Source organism: Oxyura jamaicensis, chromosome 5 (genome assembly GCF_011077185.1).
Source record: "Oxyura jamaicensis isolate SHBP4307 breed ruddy duck chromosome 5, BPBGC_Ojam_1.0, whole genome shotgun sequence".
In the NCBI taxonomy this organism is placed as follows: domain Eukaryota; kingdom Metazoa; phylum Chordata; class Aves; order Anseriformes; family Anatidae; genus Oxyura; species Oxyura jamaicensis.
In genome coordinates, this window is record NC_048897.1 from 45,857,243 (window position 1) to 45,880,017 (window position 22,775).

Below are 22,775 nucleotides of genomic sequence, written 5' to 3' on the forward strand. Positions count from 1 at the left end.
CTCCTTAGACTGCCTAATGATGCCAGAAAAAAACGCTCTGCAAGTTGTCTTGGAGCATAATTGCTGACTGGTGCTTTTTGGGGGGTATGCTTCTCCTGTGCCTGGCTATGATGAGAATTTTAGGCTGTTCTGGAGTTTGACAGGTTTGAAATGTGGAGATTAGCATAGAAAGCTAGGAATGGGGGAGGAGAAGGGAGTGGTGGGAGATCAGGTTCCCATCACAGTTAGGAAGACAGCTTACAAATCCCCAGGTCCTGATACGTGAGAAGGGGAGAACAGTGCTTTGTTGGCTTTTAGAAATGCTTTTACCCTTTTTTGTTTGGAAATATTTGTTGTTACCTTCACGTCAACAACAGCTAGAGACAGACTGAGTAAAGCTTAAAAGAAACCTTTGTTTTGGAGGTTACTGCCACTGTTTTCACACCACGTGAGAAAACGACTCCCAGAGCATTTGAAATATTACCATAGCCATCCAACCAGTTACCCTGGTATTTAAAGGTGGTATCAGATATGAAGTCCTGACCAGCAGGGGACAAATAAGAGCGCTCTTTCTGTGAAGTGTGTTCATGCTGAGGAGCACCCACGCTGGGGCAATGAGCTCTAATTCAGTTTTTCATTATTAGCATCTTTCTTCTGAGGCTTTGCTGTAGGATACAATCAAATGAGAACTTGTGAGAAACATCATCTACATTGTGTAGAGTGCACTGAAAACACTGCATCACTGCAATGGTTTGGCTTGATGGCTTTTCACATCCTTCCTGTGGTCTGATTTTTATGGTAGATTGATGCCAGCAGATTCATAGTATGGCCTCTAAATGTATGTGATTGTACTGAGAGGTAGATTATGGGAGAATGTCCTGGGTGGATTTCAAATTCAGAGGGCAGGTGTTGAGCCCTCTGACCCAGAAAGGGAATTAAGTTTACCTTGGGTTTCTGTATTGGTAAACATAAAGGGACTGAACAGGAGTCTGGCCCAAGTACGATGTTTGTATTAAACACAAGCTTTAGTTTTGCACTCTGTTTTTCAGTGGTTTTGTGGACTTTCACTTTGCACGATTAAGCTCTTAGTTGTTTAGGAAAAAAAGGCAATATAGTAGTACAACACTTGACTTGTGTCCACTTAACTCCCTTCAGAAAGCAGTGTAGCCACAAAACCTGGGGAACCAGAAAACGCTGTACCCTTGAGAACGAGGCGCCTTCTTCCCCAGCTCCCGCCGAGCGATAAATCGGACAGCCCCACGCCCACAGTTCTGGTCTGCCAGGAGGCCTATTCCGAGGTTACAAAGAGAACCGTCGTGAAGGACCACTGTGTGGAAGCCTATGGTGATCCCAGCAGCCGCCTCTTCATCCAGGAAGACTTGGATCCAGATAGCCTCAGTGATGCCAGCAGATCCGACGATGGCTTCAGCTCAGAAAAAAGCAGGAAGTACAAAGAAAACAATAAAATGCTGGATCAGACGGGAGAAGACACAAAATCAGAGAGCCGGCAGCCAGGAGCCCCCCGCGTTACAAATATGAGAGCTGTAAGTGAGGCAGTTTCTACTTCGTTCTACATTGGCGATGACAGCAATGATGTGGGGATTGCCTCCAAGCTCTGCCTGAGCATGGCCCATTCTCGAGCAGACAAAGACAGCAAGGATCAGGAGTTTTCCTTCAAGTCTGCTGGCACACCTGTTCCTGGAAAGCCACCGGTCAAAGACGTCAGTGCTTACATTAATGCAGCAGGAAAAATGGTTATTTCCCTTCACCAGAGTCCTCAAGACCAGGAAAATGTGGCAGGAAAGGAAACATCATCTTTTGTTAGACAGGAAAGCTTTACCAAAGATAAATCAAGCAGCAGCGTTCCTCAAAATAAACTTCCGCATATTTCAAGTCACCCTCTGCTTAAAGATTTAGAGGCCGTTCGGTCAACCCGCATGGACTTTGGTCAGGACACTCATCTACTCCTTAAGGATACTGAAACTGCCTTGGCAGCGCTGGAAGCCAAATTTCTTGGTCAAAGCCAACAGCTGGAGGCCTCAGAAACTGCTGGTCAGCTGGAGGACTCCTTGTCTGGCGACTCCGACGTGGACACAGCCAGCACGGTCAGCTTGGTGAGCGGCAAAAACGTCCCCACGAGCGCCCCGAAACGCAAAGCGGTTGCGAGCTTGCAGAAGGAGAAATCTTCCTCCACGCCGTCCATCCAGGACCAGTGCGGGCAGCCGAGCGCACGGGACAGGCTGACGGAGAAGAGGAAGACCCAGGTGCCGGAAGCACCGAGGTGTGTGGAGGCCACCAAGCGCTTCCAGATGAAGCGGAGCGCTGGGACTCGGGGCTCGCTCGACTTCACGGATGATGAGAGAAGCTCGAGCCTGCCCTACTTGCCGGTCCCAGACGCGGTCGTGTCTGACCACGAGCACTCGGTAACGCGGCCAGTTCCCAGAAGGAAGCCTTTTCCTCAGGCTGCCAAGGAGGAGCACAGCAAAGCGACGCCAAATGTGCAGAAGATCCAGCAAGTTCTCACCCGCTCCAATAGTTTATCCACCCCGCGGCCCACCAGGGCCTCCAAGCTCCGTCGCGCCCGTCTGGGCGACGCTTCGGATAACGAGTGTGTTGATGCCGAGAAAACAGCCTCCAACCACGAAGCCACTGCGCCGGGCTCCAAGCAGTCCACGGAGACAAAAAAGCTCTCCCGGCTTGACATCCTCGCCATGCCGAGGAAACGGGCGGGTTCCTTCACGGTGCCCAGTGACTCTGAAACCGCGCAGTCGAGGTCGGCGTTTTCGGGCCGGAGTGTGGAGTCCTATCGGAAGACGGGTGTTGCGGAGGTCAGAGCCGCAGCGAGGAAAACGGCGGCTGCTGCCTCTGCCAAGCAGCCTTTCAGCAGGACCCGCTCGAGCAGTGTCAAGTATTCTTCCACGTCCAGTAAGTGCTCGTGCTTTGTTTCTCCTTACTTCCCTCTTTCTGATTTATAGGCCGGACACAGTTGCCAGCGGTTGGTATCCCAACTATTTCAAGTGCTGCATGGGTGAGTACAACAGTCTGCATTCATGACAGTGATGGAGGGTGAGGGTGATGCTTCCTGTGCGGTGGGGTTTGGAGGCAGCAGAGCGTCTCCCATACCCAGTGAGATGTCACTGGTGTTGCCTGTGAAGATATCAGATAGCTTTTTTTATTTTTTATTTTTTAATTTCTTGACTTCCTTTTTCTGAGCACCTGGTTGCCATCTAGCAGGAAAATGTTAGCCTTTTTTTTGTTTCTGTTAAAAAGGTAGAATTTAATGCCTTTCCAGTTCTGTTCTGCTTTTCTTTGACTTCTGAAACTCAGAGTTTGCTCCAGCAATGGCGCTAATGGTATTGATGGCAGCTAATGTCCATGGTGGCAGGCACCGGTTTGAAGGCACCTGAAACAGGAAAATAAATTAACGTCCCTGTGTTTTAAAGGCTGTTCTCTTGTTCTTGCTGTAAATGCAAGCATGGAGCTGGACTCTACATTTTGATTGCCCCACGAGGTTCCCTCTGCTGTGTCTGTTGATTCACTTTTGCCATAGGTAAGGAAGGCGCTCAGTTACGCTGCCCGCGAGGAGGAGGTTCGGGGGCTGTCTTGCTCTCTAGCTGTACACTCAGCAGCCTGTTATGAACAGACCCTCGCAATATCAACATCGGTCATGGTTAAAACAGCCTTTAATTAAGAGGTGGGGACAGTGCAGATGACGGCTCTGGTACAGTAATTGGCAATCAGAGACTGTCCCAGATAGTGCTTATGCCTTCAGTCTAAGACCTGGTCTATGGCCAGGCTCCTTGACCTACCATGAATGTGACCAAGCAGGGCTGTTTGCGTTGTTTTTTAGGAATGATGGGGGGCTAAAGGGACAGGAAGAACTGCTTTGGCTGAGTTTCTCAGGCCTGTTGAGAGGGATGCTGTTTTGAGCAGATCTGTGTTTTTGTAAGGGTTTCGGATGTGTCCTTTTCACGTCCTTTCATGCAGTTGAAATAATTATCTTTCTTGCACTCTTCATTTTTATTGCATGCTAAAAATATTGTTTGCTGCTTGTTTTGATTTTGGATTGTTTTAGCACATCCAGCTTCCCTTTATTTTAATGACTTTCTTCTTGCACATTTGTATATGCTTGTAAATCAGAATGTAAATTAGCTACAAAGTGTGTAGAGTCGCTCTCTTGCCTTTTTCGAGATGATGCTCTTATTGACTTTGTGTTAATCAATAACAAATTCAGATCAGTACGATGTGGTCCGGGTTTTACAAACAGGAGGTTCTCTTCACACCCCTCTGCCTTTGGACCACAGACTTCAAATCATCTGGAGAAAAATCATAAGAGCTGGCCAGTTCTTGCTCTCAAATGAATTGGTTTTTGATTTGCAGAGCTTTGTAGTAGCACGCTAACACCTTTCCTTGAGCATAGCTGCAGCACATGATGCTAATCCTTTCTTTGAATTAGCTGCTCTTAAAATACTAACCTCCTAATTCCTTGGTAGGATTGTGGACCTTGCACAAGCTCTGAATAGACTAGTTGTACTTCCTCATGCTTCGTAGTGCTGTAGCAGGTGTGTGATGCATGTTCCTATACTAACGTTGCAGACATTGTGAACGAGCACCCAGCACCTCATTCCTGGGACAAAACCAAAACGTTGGTGAACTGAACCGTTGCACAGTGCCATCGAGGTGTTTTTGAGCACGATACGATAACCATTAAAAACACTGAGTGTCAGGCCTTGGGAGTAAGGAGACAAATGTGGCTGATTTATTCAAGGATTTCTTAAACATTTAGCTAACCACGATGGTTTCCAACCATCCCAGTGGGAGAAAGTTAATCTTGCTAGCAGAGGAACAGAATAAAATATCTGGCTTTGGGACGAGAAATGCCAGTGGCTTGTCAGGCATCTGAGGTAACGTTATGTGAAAAGCGCAGATAACGTCAGGATAATCCAAGGTACCAGTTCTGAAAGAGAAGGGCTGGTATCCCCCTGCTCCTCTGTGTACGTGACTTGTTTACTCAATGTGATTTCAATGATACTGAGGGACTAGATTCTGATGGCCCTTGGTGTGCAGGGATGGAAAATCAGGCCCTTAATTTTGAAGTCCCTGTTCAATGGCAGAGTGACCTCTTGATTTGAAACCGTGCTTTAAAAAAAACAACAAACAAAAACCTCTGCTAGTGGAATATGAGCTGATTTATTTTTCTGTATATATTTTTAATCCTGAGCCGTGACCTGTAAATAGCTGAGATAACAATGTATAGGAACATTTTTTTCTCTCTGTGGTAACTGTCTAGTCTCTCTCTCTCTCCATCTTATATGCCAAATTAATTATTTCTGTTTGCGTGATCATGATGCTGGCTTAATTTGCTTTCAGTGGTTTAGCATTATGATAACCTCGGTGAAGCTCTTAGGTGCTGTAATTTTCAGTAACGTGGCCAACTTTGTGTTTGGTGGGTCTTCATCGTCCAGGCAAGGAAGGAAGGAATGAAGCACTCTGCAGAGAGTGCCATGAGACAGGAAACTCTGGGAGCCCAGTTTTCAAATCAAAGGGTTGATACCTGGACATCTCAGTGCTTCCCATGCAACAAGGACCTGGGTGGCTGCAGAACCAGCTGGGACAAGCAGGCAGCTTCCCCTCGACTTCAGGGGCTGGATCCGGTCCTCACGGCTGGCTGGTGTGAACGCCTCTTGTAGAGTGTCAGTGACAGGGAGCTGCGAGGCAGGAGGTGGGGGTGTGGACTTTTACAAATAAAACCAAGTACCATCATCTCTGCTTCACTCAAAAAACCCTTCCTTTTGCTTGTACTTGAAACTAATTGGTAAGGTGTCTGCAGGCTTGAAAATTGGGCTCTCTTCAGAGAAGGATTTCTGTGGGATTGAGGAGTCTGAAACGTGTGCTACTTATACACAGAGCTTCTGTGCAGGGAAAGCAAAGTCTGTGGTAATAACTTCATACATTGGAGCTGTTAAAAGTCATTTTGGTTTTGCATTGGAATTCCCCACTCCAAATTTGTAGAGCGGACAGGAGCCACGGAAGTGCTCAACTTTGAAATAAGCTCTGAGAACGTGCTGTTTAACTTGAAACCTGCACAGAAACTCTCCTTCCCTTGTGTTCCTGGGCTAGTGTTGTGTTACCTTTTTGCCCTTTTGTAGTCCCTCTTCACTTTCCTTGGTCTGAAACCAATTCATTTTTTATAAGCGTCAAGGCGGAGACCACAGGGTTCAGATTACACTTCTACTTCGGAGGAGGAATATGGCTCAAATCACAGCTCCCCTAAACACAAACGCTCCCATACTTCAACAGCCACACAGACGCCGAGGATGCGTGGCTCTGGGCTGGGCAAGCAGAAACACAACGGCAGAGAAACAGATGATGATGAAGAGTTTGACGACCACCCTGACCCCTACAACTTCATGGCGCAAACAGCAGAGATAGCAGAAATAGCCAGGTGAGGAGCTGGGCAGCAATGGGTTGAGTTTTCCTTGGTGTTCAAAACAGAGGCGTGGAGGTGGAAAAAGAGGCACACTCCCCTGTTGTGTGTGTCCCCCGCCTCCCTTCATGAGCATCGCTATGTTTTCCTGAAGCTTCACAGCCTGTGCCAGGCCGTGCTGGTTGTACCTTTCATCTAGAAAATGCCAAGGTGCAGGGAAGCTGGGTTGTTCGTGGGTTTCTTTCTTGTTCGAGCTGTGGACAGGTATCCTCTTTTAGCTTTAAGGTAAAAGCATGTACCTATCTCTGCTTGTCACCACGTTCTGCTGGAAGGTGCTCTCTGTGCGCAGACCAGTTCATGCGAACCGTCCTAATTCCCCTACAGAGGAAATCAAATGGATCAGCAAACAGCCAGGATGTAAGCTGTTGCAGCTGCTTTGCCTGAAGCCGGTGAGGTAGCAGTAAGCAGTCGCTGCAGGGCAGAAACCTCTTTGGCTGGCACAATCAAATCCAGACAAGAAAACCTGTCTGTGCCCTGTATATAAATGAGTTGTTGCTTAGCTTGATGTCTGTGGATACGGGAGCTATTGTGTACTGGTGGTCCTGTGGTTGCCTGGAGGACTTTGGCAGTAAAGCAAATAGTTTCTTTTTTTAAACAGTGGCGTTTGAGGCCTGACATCTCTAATATGCGACTGTGTCATGCCAACTTTCCAGAAATACTGGTCCTCCATTGTGCTGGCCATACTTGAAATAATTTTGACGTAGGAAGCTGTCTTGGCGTGCTCCGGGCCAGCGTTTCCACAGTAGACGCATCACTTGCTGCACGGATCTCAAAAAGCTTTCTTTCCTGAACGCTGCTGGCAGCCTGTAGAAAACGTGCCAGCCCTCAAACCAAGCTGCTTTACCTGTGCTGTAAGAAGTGTGTGTGGTGTGTGTGTGGGGGGGAAATGTTGATTTCCCTCGTAGCAGTGTCCCTACCACGGGAGAGCACTCGGGCACGCAGGAGCTATAAATAAGTGATTGCATCAGCCTCGTCTGGCTCGGCACGTTGCAGAACTCGGTCACATAGTCTGCTTCTAATTGCTGCTCTGATTTCCGTTGCTGCTCCCAAATTAACTGGGAGGGGTTTGAAGTAGTCAGAGGGAGTTAAAAGGGAAAACGCCACTTGTTTACAGTAAGTGAATGGCACAATGGGTGCGTTCGGTGACAGCTCTATCCAAAACCAGCACGGATAGGGGCACCTTAGGCAGGCAGATCAAACTACTTGTTGTTAGTTCAATTACACATTTTCTTTCTGAGGAAATGTTTGGATGAACTGACAGCTCTATTATATTGCCTTTATTTTTTTTCCAAGTGAAGATGTCTTTCAGATGAAGCTATCTAACTGGGAGACTTCTTTCTAAGCTCTCCTTTAAAACTATCACAACAGCTACTTTCAGTCTGAGACTTTTTAGTCTCTGCTACTAACAACCCAGAGACTTAGAAGCTGGTTTCAAGATGTAGAAAAGCAGAGCACGGTTCTGCAGTCACTGAGTGTTAACTGGAGACCTGTAAAGGGGCTTCAACTTTTGAGACTTGGTTTCTGAAAAGATCACTCTAAGGTATGCCATGCATAACCCAGGTAATCCCTCATCCCTTTTGGAGATGATGGAGGCATATTTTGATTTGTAAACCACAAGGGAGAAGGAAAGAGTTTGCGGTTTTTATTCTTTGTGTAATAAAGAATACACTTTTTGGCTTTCTAGGAGAGCTCTAGCCATGTTGCAGGCCATCACACTGTGGTAATTTCCATAAGGTTTAAGAGCTTAATTATTTTTTTCGCAGTGGAAGAATGCTTTCGTTGCTGCTTCTTAGTTTAATGGCTTAAAGAGAAAAATAACCTTGGAAATAAGCCATGAATACAATGGCCACCAATGGTTTTGTTAATCCCATTTTCCTTCTTTGTGCTTTATAGGTGAAAGTAAAAGTCCCAAGAAGAAGGGACCATGTTCTGTTTAAAAGATGGAGGGAAAAAAAAGAAGAATGGTTGGGGAACAGTAACATTAAGCTTCTTTATGGATCATTTCCAACGCTTTTTGATAGTGTGTACTAACTAGAATTTGTTTTTAATTTAATCTCTGCTTTGAAGCTGGGTATAGGAGAGAAGTGGATTTATTTTGCTGCTCTTGTATGTAGCCAGAGCATTCCTCATTGCTGTGCCAAGGCACCCCAAAGCTTTCCCTAGCCTCTGCAGAGGTTGTAATTCTTACAGACTTCCTGTGGTTGACAGTAAAAAATGTTTTGCAGATGCTTTATACATATAATGAATATTAGGTGTGTTGTATCATGTGTACTAACGGCTGTGCTTCATGCCCTGTGCTTCAGACTAAGCCAGACCTTGGTGAAGGATGTGGCCATCCTTGCTCGAGAGATTCATGATGTTGCTGGAGATGGGGACTCACAGAGTTCGTCGGGGACGGGACCAAGCACCTCCCTCAGCTCTGTGCCCAACACTCCTGCTTCTACCATATCGGCGAGAGAAGAGGTAAGAACCTGAATGGCAGAAATCTCAGCCTCTAGCAGGTGTGCGGGGCATGGCTGTAGTGGGAGATCAGGGCAGCATCCTTGGGTTCTGCAGCATTACAAGCCCTTGCCATCCTAAAAAAAATAACAGGAGCAGATTGACTGCAATCTGTTTAGGGTGCTCTTTATTTTGCTGTTTGCTTATTTGTTTTATAATAAAACCAGGCAGGTTGCGCTTTTGTTGGGTACATCCTTACAGCATCTCCAGGAAGCAGAAGGGCCCTAATGTCAAAATGTTAGATTCCGAAGGGCCCGATGGCCTCTAGTTGGACACTTGTCCCTGAGGAGCAGGATGGGGTGGGTGTGCAATGCTCCTGGGCTGGGGAGGCTGAGCCTCCCTCCTTTTTCCAGGCAATGTGCTGGCTGTGTGCCCTGCATGCACACGGTGAGCTCTTCCCTCAGTACCAGCTGTGTGTTTTGATCTTGTGCTGTGTCCTTTCTGCCAGGGCTTCTGAAATGCTGTGCAGGGGTTTCTTAAATCACTTCCCTACACCTGTGTGTCAGCAGGCCAGGGCAGAGGCTCCGCTCTGCAGCCTGTGGGGTGGGCAAGGATGGAGGGAGTTAGCTTCGGGAGGATGGAGGCCTTTTCTTAATTTGTCTCACCAGTGCAGCAGCTCAGGGACTCAGCCCAAGCTCAGAGCTGCAAGGTGCCCTGGAGGATGCAGCTGCTAAAGTAAAATTGCCTTTGCTGCTGTTTAAAGGCAAACTCCCTCCTGTCTACGACCAGCATGGGGCTAAAAATATCTCTCTCCTTTTATTTGCTGTTCAGCTGGGCCTCTTGGTCCTCTGTTGTCTTTGTTATAAGAATTGTAGGTCTGTCCTAAACAGGATTTAAAGCTGAGGCCAAACTTGCTGCCCTGCTAGGAGAGGACTTGGAGGCCCTGTGACCCTGCTGTGTTCATTGCTGAAGGTGCAAAGCAGAAGTTTAGGGAGGTTACTGGAAGATGAGGTGTGCAGGGCTGTGCTTGTGTTAAATAAACCCTGGTCAGCTGCAGCCTGCTCAGGGAAGGGTTTTCTGCTAGGGGCCATTTGGCTTTGAGCCACAGTGCGCAAACATTTCACAATAACTGCAGGCTCTGAGATGGTGTTTTATTGCTTTGTTTCCATGCAAATGCCACACCTGCAGAACTGCCTTTTGTGCTGCTCTGTTGAGCAGTTAAGGTGGTGTATCTACCTTACTTCTGACTTGCAAATGCGACGTTTGTTGTGGGTTGGTGATGGCCAGCACCCACTTCCTTCCAGCAGGAAGCACACCTACTTTCCTGCAGTGCCACTGAGGGGTGCGGCCCTAAGTCAGCACCTACAGAAGGTTGTTCCCTGCTGCTGGGTAGCACAGAGGAGCGGTGATGCCTGCAAAACACAGAGACTGAGGCTGCTGTGCAAAGTGCTGGGCTTCAGAGTGCCTGGTGGTGATGCTGAACGGCTTGCCAGGACTGCTCGGACCCTGGCTAATTGAGGATTTCTCCCTGACGTGACTTCACAGGGCTGTGTTGTGCTGTAGGTAATGCTCAGGAGCAGTAATGCAGGACTCCAAGCAGGCAGGAGGGAGCAAAATCACAGACGTGCGCGCTGTTTTGGGGGTCTTGCTCCAGTCCGATTGCAGTGAGGAGGATCTTGCTCACCCTCACAGGCAGTGGTGCGGGAGGATCCTGTCCTTCATCCGCTTTTGGCACCTTTGGTGTGCTCAACCAGTGAAGGCTGAAACCCCAGCAAAGGCTTTTAACTAGCCTCCCTCCCAGCAGGGCTGGATAACAGCGGCTGCAGCACCACCAGCGGCTGGGAGGCTGTTCAGTTAGACCCAGGATCTGCCGTGCATCAGTGGAGATGCCTTGTGATAGCCAGGAACGGGTTAAATCAGCAGGACTTTGTGCTGCTGAGGTGTCGAGCTGAATCCTGAATAGCTTGGGATCCTGGGGGTCGTGTTGTGACTGGGAGTAACAGGACTGCTGTGGGGTTTAGTAAAATACTCATCACATCTTTGGGACTGGTCTTGGAATCAGCGGGCATGCCTCCCTCAGAGGGCATCGGGCAGGTCTGGGTGCTGCTGAGCCTGTGCTAAAATAATTACTTGGAGCTTAATGCAAGGAAGTTGCTAGGGAATCAGTGTGTGATGCTAAGCACCGTGAAGTTTGTGTTTTTTAAACAACTTCACATTCAATGTTCTAGGAAAGGATGAGAAGCATTTACTATAGTAGCAAAAGTAATGTGGTAGAAACATCTTGTAGAAACAGCGATGTGTGCTGTGTGTGACCATCTCTCTTATACATCTCTGGTTCCCGAGGTGTTGTATGCCATCCTGCTAGCCCTTGGTTTGCTACTACTAAATATTTGCACCTACTCTAAAAAACTGGGGGGAAAATGCAGTTAAAAGTGCTAACACTGGAATCACTTTTGAGGGTTCAGCACCTTAGCAGAAGCTTCACTTTGGACCCGTGTGTGCTGCAGCATTTCTCAGCCTCCAACAAATTGCATTTTAAATTGCTTTTGTTACAGAGCTTGGTTAAAAGCTAAAACTGGATGTGTTCTCTTAAAAGTTAGGATGGAGCCTTAGATTTAAACCTTACTCTTCACGTTCTGCCCTTCAGGTCCAGAGTTGGCTTGGACGTTACCCTGGGAAGGTTTCAGTTCCCCAGTGCATGTTTAGGGTGTTTTTTGTTTTTGTAGCCCTCAGGTACACAGTATGCAATAACCCAGATTCCTGGAGTCCTGAGCCCTGCTGCAAGCAAGGGTGAAACCTTCGTGGTTCCTGTTTACCCAAGTCCCAGGTTGTTTGGGATGCCTTGGGTGGTGTGTGTGTAGGTGTTACAAGACCCCGTTCTCTCTCTGCAGGGCTGCAGGTGGAGTCAGGTGTGTCAGCCCAAGTCCCTGGCCACTTCTGCAAGTCTTAGTCCTGCACAAAATTATTTGGTTGGCTTTTTTTTTTTTTAGTTGATAATGATATAACAAGAAACTTAGATCCCAGTTGTATTTATGAAGTTGCTGTTTCATGTGCGCAGTATGACTGTTGGTGTGAGGAGAGGAGGTGCTTAGGGATGCAACAGAACAGAAAGCATGAGAACGGACCAGATCGTGTATGACAATCTCCTGCTGGTGGTGGAGCAGATGCTGCTCCTACAGCTCCTACAGTGCCAAGATCTGCTGGACTATAGGAATATCTCATTTCCTTCTGACAACGTTTCACCACTGCATCCAGCCTAACTCACTGTTTCTGCACTTCACAAAAAGTTGCTTAAAAAAATGAAGCTTACTAGCTAAACATTTTGGCTGTTGTGCACCCATAGCATGAAGTCTCATGCCTTCTGCCTGTGCGTAACCCAAGTGCTACTGCATAGAGTTTGGGAAGCCTGGAGCTTGGATGGCACACGGCTTCCTTACGGAGCTGAGTGCTGTTGCCAACCCCAGAGCCCTCTGTGCTCAGAGAGCCGTGGGATTTCACTCAGCACTGCCCATTTTGAGGTAACTGGGGAGCTGCCCGAGACCACCTCTGCAGAACCGGTGGGTGACCAGCACCTCCGTGGGCTTCAGTGCATGCTGAAGGGGGTGGGCAGCGAGCGCTGGTCCTCAGGAATGCGCTTTTGGGGATGTCACCCCAAATAACAATGTGTGTTCTTTGATACTTGTTGTCACAGTCATTCAGTAGCATTGATCTCTTTGTTTCTGTTTTAACACAGATTGCTCGTAGATCTTTTCGGCTGGCATATCCATCTCAGGTGCACTTTCCATCCCATTATTTTTGTATTCCTGTCTTGTCACTGTTCCTTTCCTCACCTTCTTTTAGAGTTTTTTGTCTGTCAATCAATCAAACAGGAGTAGCTGTCTTGCTGTTTCTGTTCTTCCTGTTAATTGTCTGCATTACCAGTGGTTTTGGATTCCTTTTTCATCCCTTCCATGTGTTATTAAATGTTTTCTGATTAATTTTAGTGTCACTTTAATGTTGCATTGATATATTAAAACATAAGATGTGAGGAAACAGGGCCTTTTGAGTTTTAGCCTATAAAAGATGTACTGGTCAATGACATATTCAAGTCTCAAGATTATAAACTGGAATAGCCCCACTGAGTTTCGTAGGATGACTCCAGTGGGTAGATATTTGCAGGATTGGGGTCTGGTAACTTGCTTAGGAACCCATACCTGTCTGAACAAGACTTGAATGAATCAGTGTTCCTCTGGGGCTTGCCTGAAAATCTGCCATACCTGCAGTGAGTGCCTGTGTGCCTCCTTCCCTACTCATTTTTAATGACTCATTACTCATTATTTCCAAGTTGGTGCAGCACATTCCAGAAGCAAGTCTGAACTACCAGAAAGTGCCTCCGGGATCAGTGGAGCTGAAGGATTTTGACCAAAATATGAACGATAATAGAGAAGAGGATCCATCAAAAAAAACAAGGACAAGAAACCGTGAGGAGGCAGGCCACCCTTTTCTTTATTTTCCGACTTTATGTATGACATCGCTCCCAGTTGCAGTATGCATATCTGCTCTTTCTAAGCTGCAAAAGGCAGCTGCTCAAAAAAGTGCTCAGGAGGTCTCACTTTTGTTGGTATAGAAATAGAGTTAAAGAAATGAAAAAAGGAACAGAAAATCACCCTCTTAGCCAACACTGACTGGAAGTTTCCTCTCCTGTGTAAAGCTTCACTAGGATCTGAGGCTTGATCACTGGGGAGGAGGCGTTCAGTGTCAGCCCACTTTGGCTATTTCACTTGCTCTTGTAAAGAAAAACACAAATGTCTCAACTTTGAAATGTGGTGGTTTAATGGCAAGGAAGCATGTCAGGAGACTAGCTGTCCATAATCAGTAACAGCACCTTATTTTTCTGCAACGGACGTGCTGATCTGAGCTGCTTATGGAGCAGTTGTGGCAGAATCTGGGTATGCCTGGCTGAATATCAGGCTGTGAAAGTGGCTTAAAGTGTCTGATATAAGTCACTTTGGATGTTTTTTGTTTTGTTTTGTGTGTGCACACGTGTGGTTTTGGGGGTGAAGGTACCTATGAGGCTTGTTGTGGTTTAACCCAGCCGGCAGCTAAGCGCCACGCAGCTGTCTGCTCACCCTCCCCCCTCCCTCTTTGGGAAAGTGAAGCCTGTGGGTTGAGATAAAGACAGTTTATTAAGATAGGAAAATAATAATAATGAAAATAGTACTAGTACTGATAATGTGTACGAAACAAGTGATGCACAATGCAATTGCTCACCACCCACTGACCGATGCCCAGCCGGCCCCCCACCCCGGCTAGCCACCCCTATGCATTGTTCAGCATGCCGTCAGATGGTATGGAATACCCCTTTGGCCAGTTGGGGTCAGCTGTCCTGGGTCTATCCCCTCCCAGCTCTTGCTGCACCCCCAGCCTGCCCGGTGGCAGGACAGAGCGAGGAGCTGAAAAGTCCTTGGCTTGGTGTAAGCATTGCTCTGCAGCAATTAAAACATCAGCATGTTATCAGCACTCTTCTCATCCTAGTCCAAAACACAGCACCCTACCAGCTACTAAGAGGAAAATTAACTCTACCCTAACTGAAACCAGGACAGTCTTACAGAAATGTTTAAGTAGTTATGTGACTTCAAACAACTGTCTTCCACTACTCTTCTAGAAAAAAAAAAAAAAAGACCAAAAACAACTGAACAGGTTACTGTTAATCTTTCTGCTAAAGTGCTACAACAAAGCTGTATGCTATCTTAATCTCCCTTGAGCTTCAAATATCATCCCTATAAAGATATTTCAGTGGGGATTGTTTACTCTAAAAGAATATATATTTTTAATTTTTCCTCTTTTGGATAAAATTTCTTTATCTGATTTTGCCTTTTATTTTAGGTAATCTTTGACAACCTGATGTTGAACCCAGTGTCCCAGTTATCACATACAATCCGTGAAAATACAGAAAACCTAGCTGAAAAAATGAAGTGAGTAATTTTTTGTCCCTGGCCTGAAATGTTGACTGGCTCTTTGTGGAAGATAATGCACTGACATCTTCAAAAGCCTTATTATCAAGGGGTAGGGAATCGGTGTAGGAAAATGGGTATGTAGTGAACAAGAGGTATTGTGGTCTCTTGCCACCTCTTCTCTCAGATATTTGGCCTTTGGAATTTTAGTATTCCTACTGGTGGATTTTGTTCTCTTTCCTCCCTTGTCCCAAGGCTCTCGAAAAGCCCACAGATTACCAGGTCTTGTGCAAGCTCTTCAAAGCCTGTTGTTGCTCTAGAAGCCATCAGGTAGAGAAGGACTTTGGAATGTTCCTAAATCAGCTGAAAGGAGCTCTGTCCTGTCACTAATCCATTAATCTCCTTTGTTGCCACATGTTGTGATAATTAAGTCTTTTAAACAATCAGCTTTTGGATGGCAATTTTAAGACCTATTCCACTCTTTGTGCTGCAGGATTCTGTTTCAAAACTCAGAAAGGACCTGGGAGGAGATGGAGGCCAAAATTAACTCGGAAAATGAAGTGCCAATTCTGAAGACATCAAACAAGGTAAGACGTGGAACAAGTAAACTACTGAAGGCTCATCTCCCTTGAAAGCTTTGTAAGAAACTGACATAAGTTTTGGGCCATCTCAAATCCATTTCTGAAATTACTGGTCCATTTGCATGTGTTGAACTGCTGTTTTTTGTTGCTGCGTTAAGTGTGACAAGGTGAGTTCCTTCAACTGTTGTGCTACTGTCACTTTCACTGGAATTTTATCCTCTGCCTTAGTAATTCATCGTTAGATACTCAGTCCCTTAGCAGATGTTTAAGTTCAGAATCTTTAGGCTTCATTCAAACATCTTCCAAAGCATCACCTACCATGTAGTTGCCACAGCTTTAGTTGCAGACAGGTGTTTCTCCTGCATGTTTGTTTTTTTTCCCTGCCAGTTACAATTTGCTAACAGGACAATAACATAAACCTCATCTGTAGGTGCTGTTTGTGCTCACATAACCTCTTACTGTCATTTATGGGGACTGTCAGTAGGGATTTAAGTACAGTAATGGACTCTGGCTAATGCTAAGAGTATGTATAACTGTGCAGAACCTGTGTCTAAGGACTCAGTGCTACAACAGTGTATCTGTGGCCAATTACTTTGTCTAGCGTAGGAGCTGTTTGCAAATATCTTTGTATGTGTGGTGTTAAAGGGGTGTGAATGAGCCTTTGTATAGTTAGTGTCCAGCTATGTGGACTGTTAATCTGGCTGACATTTCAAATCTAATAAACCATTGTAGCTATAAACTGAGTGGTGTAGTAACACTTGGGAAAATGAGGCAGAGCAGAGGTCCCATGTGCTGACTTAGATCACAGTATCATCTAATACTCTATTAGTCTTTTCTGTTAAATAACTGAGTTTGGAACTGACTTTGAATATTCTTGATGGGAGAAGGCAGGGAGAGTAGGACTAGATTCCTGCATTAGTTGAGTAACTTATTGCTTAAATCTCCATTCTGATGCTTTTATTTCTAGGAAATCAGTTCTATCCTGAAGGAGCTCAGGAGAGTTCAAAAACAACTTGAAGGTTGGTCATTTGAAATGTTTGTTTTGTCTTTCCTATGCCAGTAAATCGTATAAAATAATATACTTTGTGCCACTGAAAACTGGGAAAGGATGCAGAAGTTTAGTTTGCATGGTGCTCTTTGACGAGTGCATATGGAAAGAATAGTAGATTCATCTTGTGCTGCCAGTTTTTTTTTTTTTTAAACTGTTGACTCTTGAAATGTGGAAGCTGTTGCTGTAGAAATGCTTTGTTTGTGGTAATTAGGATATTCACATAAGATGCACTGGCACAGGTCTGTTCTGCTGAAGTAATATTTAGCAGCTCTTTCAGCCGATAAGCTGTGCTTTGCTTTTGGACTACATGTCCGTGTTGACTTGAATCTTGCCCACAGAGCTCTGTGCAACAGAGAAAGCACGGCAATCTCAGTAGATGTTTTTTGCATCATCTGGAAGCTTAATAACACTATGTGAAAACATACGGGAATCACTTCAGGCTCCTGCTAAATGCTTGTCATTTCGCTGCTGTAGTTTGTCTTGTTAAATTTATCCAGGAAGTTGAGTGTCCTTGTAAACAGACTGGGAGAGGTTTTGCTTATTAAAGCTGCTTAGGCCTGAAGGTACCAAGGGGGAAAAAATAACGTGATTAAAATGAACACAAGTACTGCCTGTAGATCTGTGGCCTTCAAAATGAAAGGAAGGCAAGTCACCTTTTTAAACAACTCCAAGTTCTGCTAATGTCTGTGTGTGCCTCTTTTTCCCCAGTTATAAATGCTATCATTGACCCTACTGGAAACTTGGATGTAGTTGCCAGTAACAAAGCATCTGCTGCTGCTAAACAATCCACAGCCACTAAAGTCAGGACTGCTAATGCTTCTGGGTCCACGCTGGAGACATTGTCCTCAGCACAGATGAGAAACTACACGCAGAAATCGAACTGTGGCTCTTCTAGCTTGCAAGATTCGAATTTCATTCCGGATGGAGAGAAATACGTGATCTGATAAAATATTTTGTATTGCTATCATACTGTAATCTACTGTCGCATTAGTATTGTGTGTGAGTGGTTTGTGGACAGTTTGTGTGGAGCAGTTGTTTAGATTGCTAACATGTTGCACAAAAAAAAGAAAATCTATGCTGTGAGGGTGAATGGCAAGTCTGTGTATGCCTTTTAAACAAGACTAGCACTGTGGAGCAGCACATATTCAGCATAGAGGCAAAATGGTTTTTAAAGAATTACTTATTCTTCCAGTGTGCCATAAGACAACAGGCTTTGCGTACCCTCCGTTCAGTACTGCCGAAGCTGAAGTGTTCTTGCATTAGCCTGTTTATAATTATTCAGTTATAATGAGGCGCAGGTTAAAAACAAAAAACAAAAACACACAACACTTTGGTACTGTACTTTCTTTGGTTTTGTTTATTTTTTTTTTGTTTTGTTTTTGTTTTTTACTTGTACAAGTGAGCATTGCAGCTCTGCTGGAATCAATGTGCAAATCCAGCAGAACGATGGTGCAATATAACAGGTTTCTCAGAGGAACCCTTGCTGCAGTTCTGTAATCAGCAGTCTTAAAAAGGCGATCACACTGAAGTTGTACATATTATCTTTTTTTTTTTTTCAGTCCAAAAAACAAAAGACAGAGCAAACCCTGTGTTGTTTTCTCTTGGGAAAGTGTAAAAGTTAATGATGGTGTGAATGTAAAGGTTTCTGATACAGTTACTGTTTTTGATGTTTCAGGCCCAAAGTTTGGTGTAGGTACAAAAAGTCAAATTTTACAGTTTAGCTTGCCAAATTTTTGGTACAGTTGCTATCTTTAAGCTTTTTATGAACTATTCAACCTTTTTGCAATGAACTAGAAATACTCCTGGCTGGGCCAAAGACTAAGATGTTTGATTTAGCTAATTGCTAAGATAAACATCTGTTCCAGTGGCTCACATAATAAACTTAATGACACAGTTGCTGTGAACTAGTGTTCACTTGATGGCACTCAAAAAATAACAGCGTAAGTGTAGCTCCTCCTTTATGGTTAGTTCTCTTATTTTTTTTTCAATGCAAAAGTGCTTGAAAACAACCGTTCTGTGGTGTTCTTTAGAAACTACCCACCAGTGTCAAGCACTTCATGTATCTGGGATTTTTGTCTGGATTTTCTTTTTGGTAATTATAATCCTAGAAACACTACTATGTGCAGTTGCACTAAGCAATTTCTTGTTTTAAAAAAATGCATTTTGTATTCTGCCTTTCAGTTAAGCTGCAAAACCCTAAGCAATTTCTGTTGCTCTGAAAACAAAAGGTTTGGTTTTGCAGAGGACCTCTTCCAGATGTGTTTGCTCCCAGTTTTTTCCATCTCGTATTGATCCCTTTTTCATTCTTCCTGGTCCATAAACAGTAATCAGGTAGAGAAATTCTTCCATGGTCGTGGAGGATACATTTGCTGGGAAAGGTGAGCAGATGAGTTCCACTTTGCCCTCATACAGTGTGTAATTTAACTAGTGAAATGGTATCCCAAGCTTGACTGCTTCTTGTGTGCCGACTTTATATTTTGGGTGGGTAGTGGATTCCCTAGCTAGCTTCAGTAGTTACCTGAGCTTTTCTGCTAGAATGTTGTGAAAGTGGGAACCAGTTAAAATAATTTAAATAAGTAGGGATGCTCACAAAGTGTTTTAGTCTTACTAGCAAAGAGCATGAGTGCTTTCCTGGTGAAGCCAGTGGGAGCTTTCTATCAATTTCAGCAGAAACAGGATCGGTCCCAAAACGGGTCGTTAATTTGAGCGTGCAGGATGCTGGCTGGCAAACGGTAGGTTCAAATATCCTTCCAATATCTCCAGCAGGTTAGAACTCATCTGCTTCTATGGAGATGCTCTTCCATGAAGAAATCTGCTGAATTTCACACAGATGAATGCAGAATAATAATAAAAAGTTGCCCATGATGCTCTTCTGCCTGTAATATACGCACTATCTGAATGTGTTGATTCACTTGTTTACTCTGATCTGTCTTTCCTTGAAATACCTGACTGTGTCTGTGATGACTGTCATAAGCGGTGGTATTGTTCCTGACATATGAAACATTATCCCAAGCCCTTCTTTGTTAGGGCTTGATATGACCAGGTGCTACCCCAACTCACTAGGAGTTGAAAGACCTTCACAGATGAGGTATTGCTGTTAGTTTTGGTTTTGCTGTAGAGACACGTGAATTACTCAAACGTCTGACTCTTATTATTATTGTTTGTTAACCACATTTCCACATCTTCGTGGCTACGCTCTAGAGGATTTATTTTCTTTACGTGTCCTTGATTTGACTTCTGATTGTTTTCACTTGAAAATTGCTTGATTCTTCCTTCCATGAACACATCAGGAATGGATTTTCTTCCTTGATCGCTTTGTTCTGAATTTGAGAGAGAGCCTGCAGACACCTTACATCAATTAAGTCAACCCACAAAATACGGTACCTCTTCAAGTGACTAATAAGGATGCGGCAGTCCATGTCTGCTTATAATTTGGACGTGTGTGAGAAGGGCTGGGGGGCGAGATGCACAGCTTGGTTTATTTGTGACTCAGCCAAAATACAAAATGCTTCTGTGTCCTGACTCAGCGTTCATGCTTGGATCTTTGCATTTAAAACAGTCTTGTTAGTCAGCAATGAAACGCAACATTATTATTTCTTGTGTTCACCATTTCTGATATTCATACACCCCATTTGCACTTGTTGGCACCAGATACGCCAAAGAGCTAGCCACTTGAGTGTAACTCCTCTATTCATTTTCAATCTTACACGCGGTACTGTGTGCATCCATGCCTCTGACTGCAGGCTGAGCGTACCAGGTGCATAGCAGTGTCTTGTTGGCCCGGGACCAGTATGCAAGACGCCTTTTGGCTTTGGTGACCTGTGGATGGGCCTCGTGTTGAGCTTGGTGGGGGTGATGCTGACCTGTGGGTCGTTCTCATACCATTTTGCTTTCATGTGTTTTGTATTTGACTAAAGAAATGTAACGAAGGGTGGGATTTTCCAAGGCTTAGGGAAGCAAGCACTCAGGCCGTTTTGGGTTTCCGTGCTATCTGGGTGCCTGATGCCTTGAGCACCTTTCAAAATCCCAGCCCTCAGTTCTTCCGCTATACTTGAAAACCATGTTCTCAGTTCAGCGCTTTCAAATGTAAAAACCTGTTACTCTGTTGTGCTGGGATGAATGTAAATTCCTGGGAGAATGTGTATGAGCTTTGTGAGCGAGGACACCGTTGTACCTACAGTGAGGTCGTGTCGTGGTCACGCTCCAGGAGAAAAGAACGTCTGCATCATCTTTGAGTAATATTTTAGTAAAGGTAAAACTAGTGGAATGTTTACATACAGCCTACTGAAAAAAAGAGAATTAAAAAAAAAGAAAAAAAAAAAAAGGAAGAAAAACTGTAAGGTAGTTAAGTGCAAGATTCTACTAGTTTTTTTCTTGTTTTGCAGATCACAGTAGCTATTTTTGAAGTTTGGTAAATGTGTATAACTTTTGCAAAGACCAGACAGAACTACCTGTTCACTTTTGATGTGCCCCATGCTGAATTGTGCCTATTTCACTATCTGCTGTTGTTATGCTGCTGATTCTGCTGTTCTGAACTGTTCACTGGATCATTCCATTTGCATGCAACACAAATGCAAGCTGAGCTGTTTGAGACTAAAGCTGAAACACATTTGTATAACTTGAACTGATTAATGACTTTCTCTTTTCCACACCCTCTGGAAATGCTGTGTATAATTTTAATTTGTTTCTCCTACCTTGATTTTTTTCTGCTTTTTTTAATGGTAATTTATTTTTGTTTGGATTATAGGCAGTATCTGTACATTTTGTTCCAAGGTGATATTGTGGACATCTTTAAAAAAAAATAAATAAATTGTTATTTTATATAATTTTATCATAAAGTTGCTCTAATAAATCATTCTTATATCATGTGACAATATGATTCTGGAATTCTGTGTGTTAACTGAGGAGAGTAAGTGCTCAGTGGCCTAAAGTTTCCAACTACCTGTTTAACTACCTGTTTACATTGGTGTTAATAAGTACAGTGTAATGAAAGAATTGCCAGAAACTGAAGAATTAACAGTGCAACTGGATCCCTTCTGGTGGCACCTGTGGTTGGGGCAGGTCCCTCTCTAGTTGTACAGGAGTCCCCTCTGCCCTGCTCTGGGACTGAAGTCTGCGAGTCCCCGTCACCTGAGGGTGGTCTTACTTCTTAATTCTGTATGGCGATATGTGATTTCATTTTGCTACTGTTTTATTTCATTGCCATGATTAACAGTGGTGTTTAAAAGGTTAAATCCAGCCTGGATGGATCATGCCTCAGCAGGTGATAATAGAAAACTGCTTGTACTCACTCTTTTGCCCTCATTTTATATGTCAGATTTTTACATTTGTGTGAAAGTATTTTGATTTTTTTTTTTTCCTTGCACTACATCACCATCTACCTTTTTTCCTGGAGTTTTGTCTGACCTTTACATCTTTCTGGGCACTTCACAAACAGTATTAATTCCTTCTTTCCTTCTGCACAGCCTTCAGGTGTCTGCAGCTTCGCCTGCCCTGCTCCGTGCTGAGCTGGACTTTGGCTCCACGTCCTCTGCATTAGCACAGCTTCTCTAGGAAGTACAGCACCTATAGCAGATAAGAACATTGCGTGGATTCAAACAAGAACTAAAGCACAGAAAAAGGAATAAAAAAACACGAGTACCCAACCAGGATCGCTGAGCGACTTCCCCTTCCCTGAAGACTTTTGCATTAGATCCTTGAACATGTGTGACACCTTTGTTCTTAGAGTAAAGAGCAGGAGCAAAAGGAAAGGGAAAAAAGGTGACACCCACGTGTCACAGAAAGACAGAACACGCTGAAGTTGTTCCTAATCCTTGTAGGTCACATTTCCTAGGTGCAACTGGACAGCATGTGCCATGAAAGAGAAGCAGCAAAACTGAGACAGAAAAGTCCTCTCTGAAAGAAGTCCTCTCTGAAAGAGCAGACATAGAGCTATACAATAGCTACGCTATTTATTTATATTTTTTAAAGATTTTAATAAACACTTCTTCCAATCAAAATACAGCTAACTAGCACTGAGTTTTAGGTTGAAAAAAAAAATACATATTCCAAATATGTTAGATATGAAATGTTCCAAGTCTAAGGTTCATACTTCAATGTATTTACTGAACTTTTTAAACAGGTGAAATGGAGTAAATATTTAAAAGCATTTTCTAACAGAAAGCCAAACTTTGATTTCGGCAGAAATTTTCTCTAGGCTTGTCAACTGAATCAGTTCACCGTTCTTGACCTGAAATGACATTTTCTTTCAGCTAATTTGAGTGTCACAGTCTTTTGGCACAAAGTATAAATCGAGCATTTTCCTT

The 22,775-nt window shown here is 44.3% G+C and overlaps 1 protein-coding gene and 1 long non-coding RNA gene across 9 annotated transcripts in view; both read left to right on the forward strand.

Annotated features, from left to right (window-relative positions):
• CEP170B (centrosomal protein 170B) overlaps nt 1–21,341 on the forward strand; it is a 57,014-nt gene extending 35,673 nt beyond the window's left edge. For 2 of the 8 annotated variants that reach the window (XM_035327292.1, XM_035327296.1), the window contains 9 exons: nt 1,135–2,904; nt 6,175–6,424; nt 8,770–8,929; nt 12,639–12,677; nt 13,230–13,373; nt 14,771–14,859; nt 15,332–15,425; nt 16,387–16,438; nt 17,179–21,341. In XM_035327292.1, coding sequence (XP_035183183.1) covers nt 1,135–2,904; nt 6,175–6,424; nt 8,770–8,929; nt 12,639–12,677; nt 13,230–13,373; nt 14,771–14,859; nt 15,332–15,425; nt 16,387–16,438; nt 17,179–17,414 — 2,834 coding nt within the window. In that variant the 3' untranslated portion in view covers nt 17,415–21,341. The remainder of the gene's footprint in view (nt 1–1,134; nt 2,905–6,174; nt 6,425–8,769; nt 8,930–12,638; nt 12,678–13,229; nt 13,374–14,770; nt 14,860–15,331; nt 15,426–16,386; nt 16,439–17,178) is intronic. The other 6 variants (XM_035327295.1, XM_035327299.1, XM_035327298.1 and 3 more) reach the window with 4 other exon arrangements.
• Nucleotides 13,931–14,698, forward strand: LOC118167654. The gene is made up of 2 exons (XR_004751218.1): nt 13,931–13,968; nt 14,488–14,698. It is a non-coding gene; the product is annotated as an uncharacterized LOC118167654 (long non-coding RNA).
• Nucleotides 21,342–22,775: the final 1,434 nt, after the last annotated feature.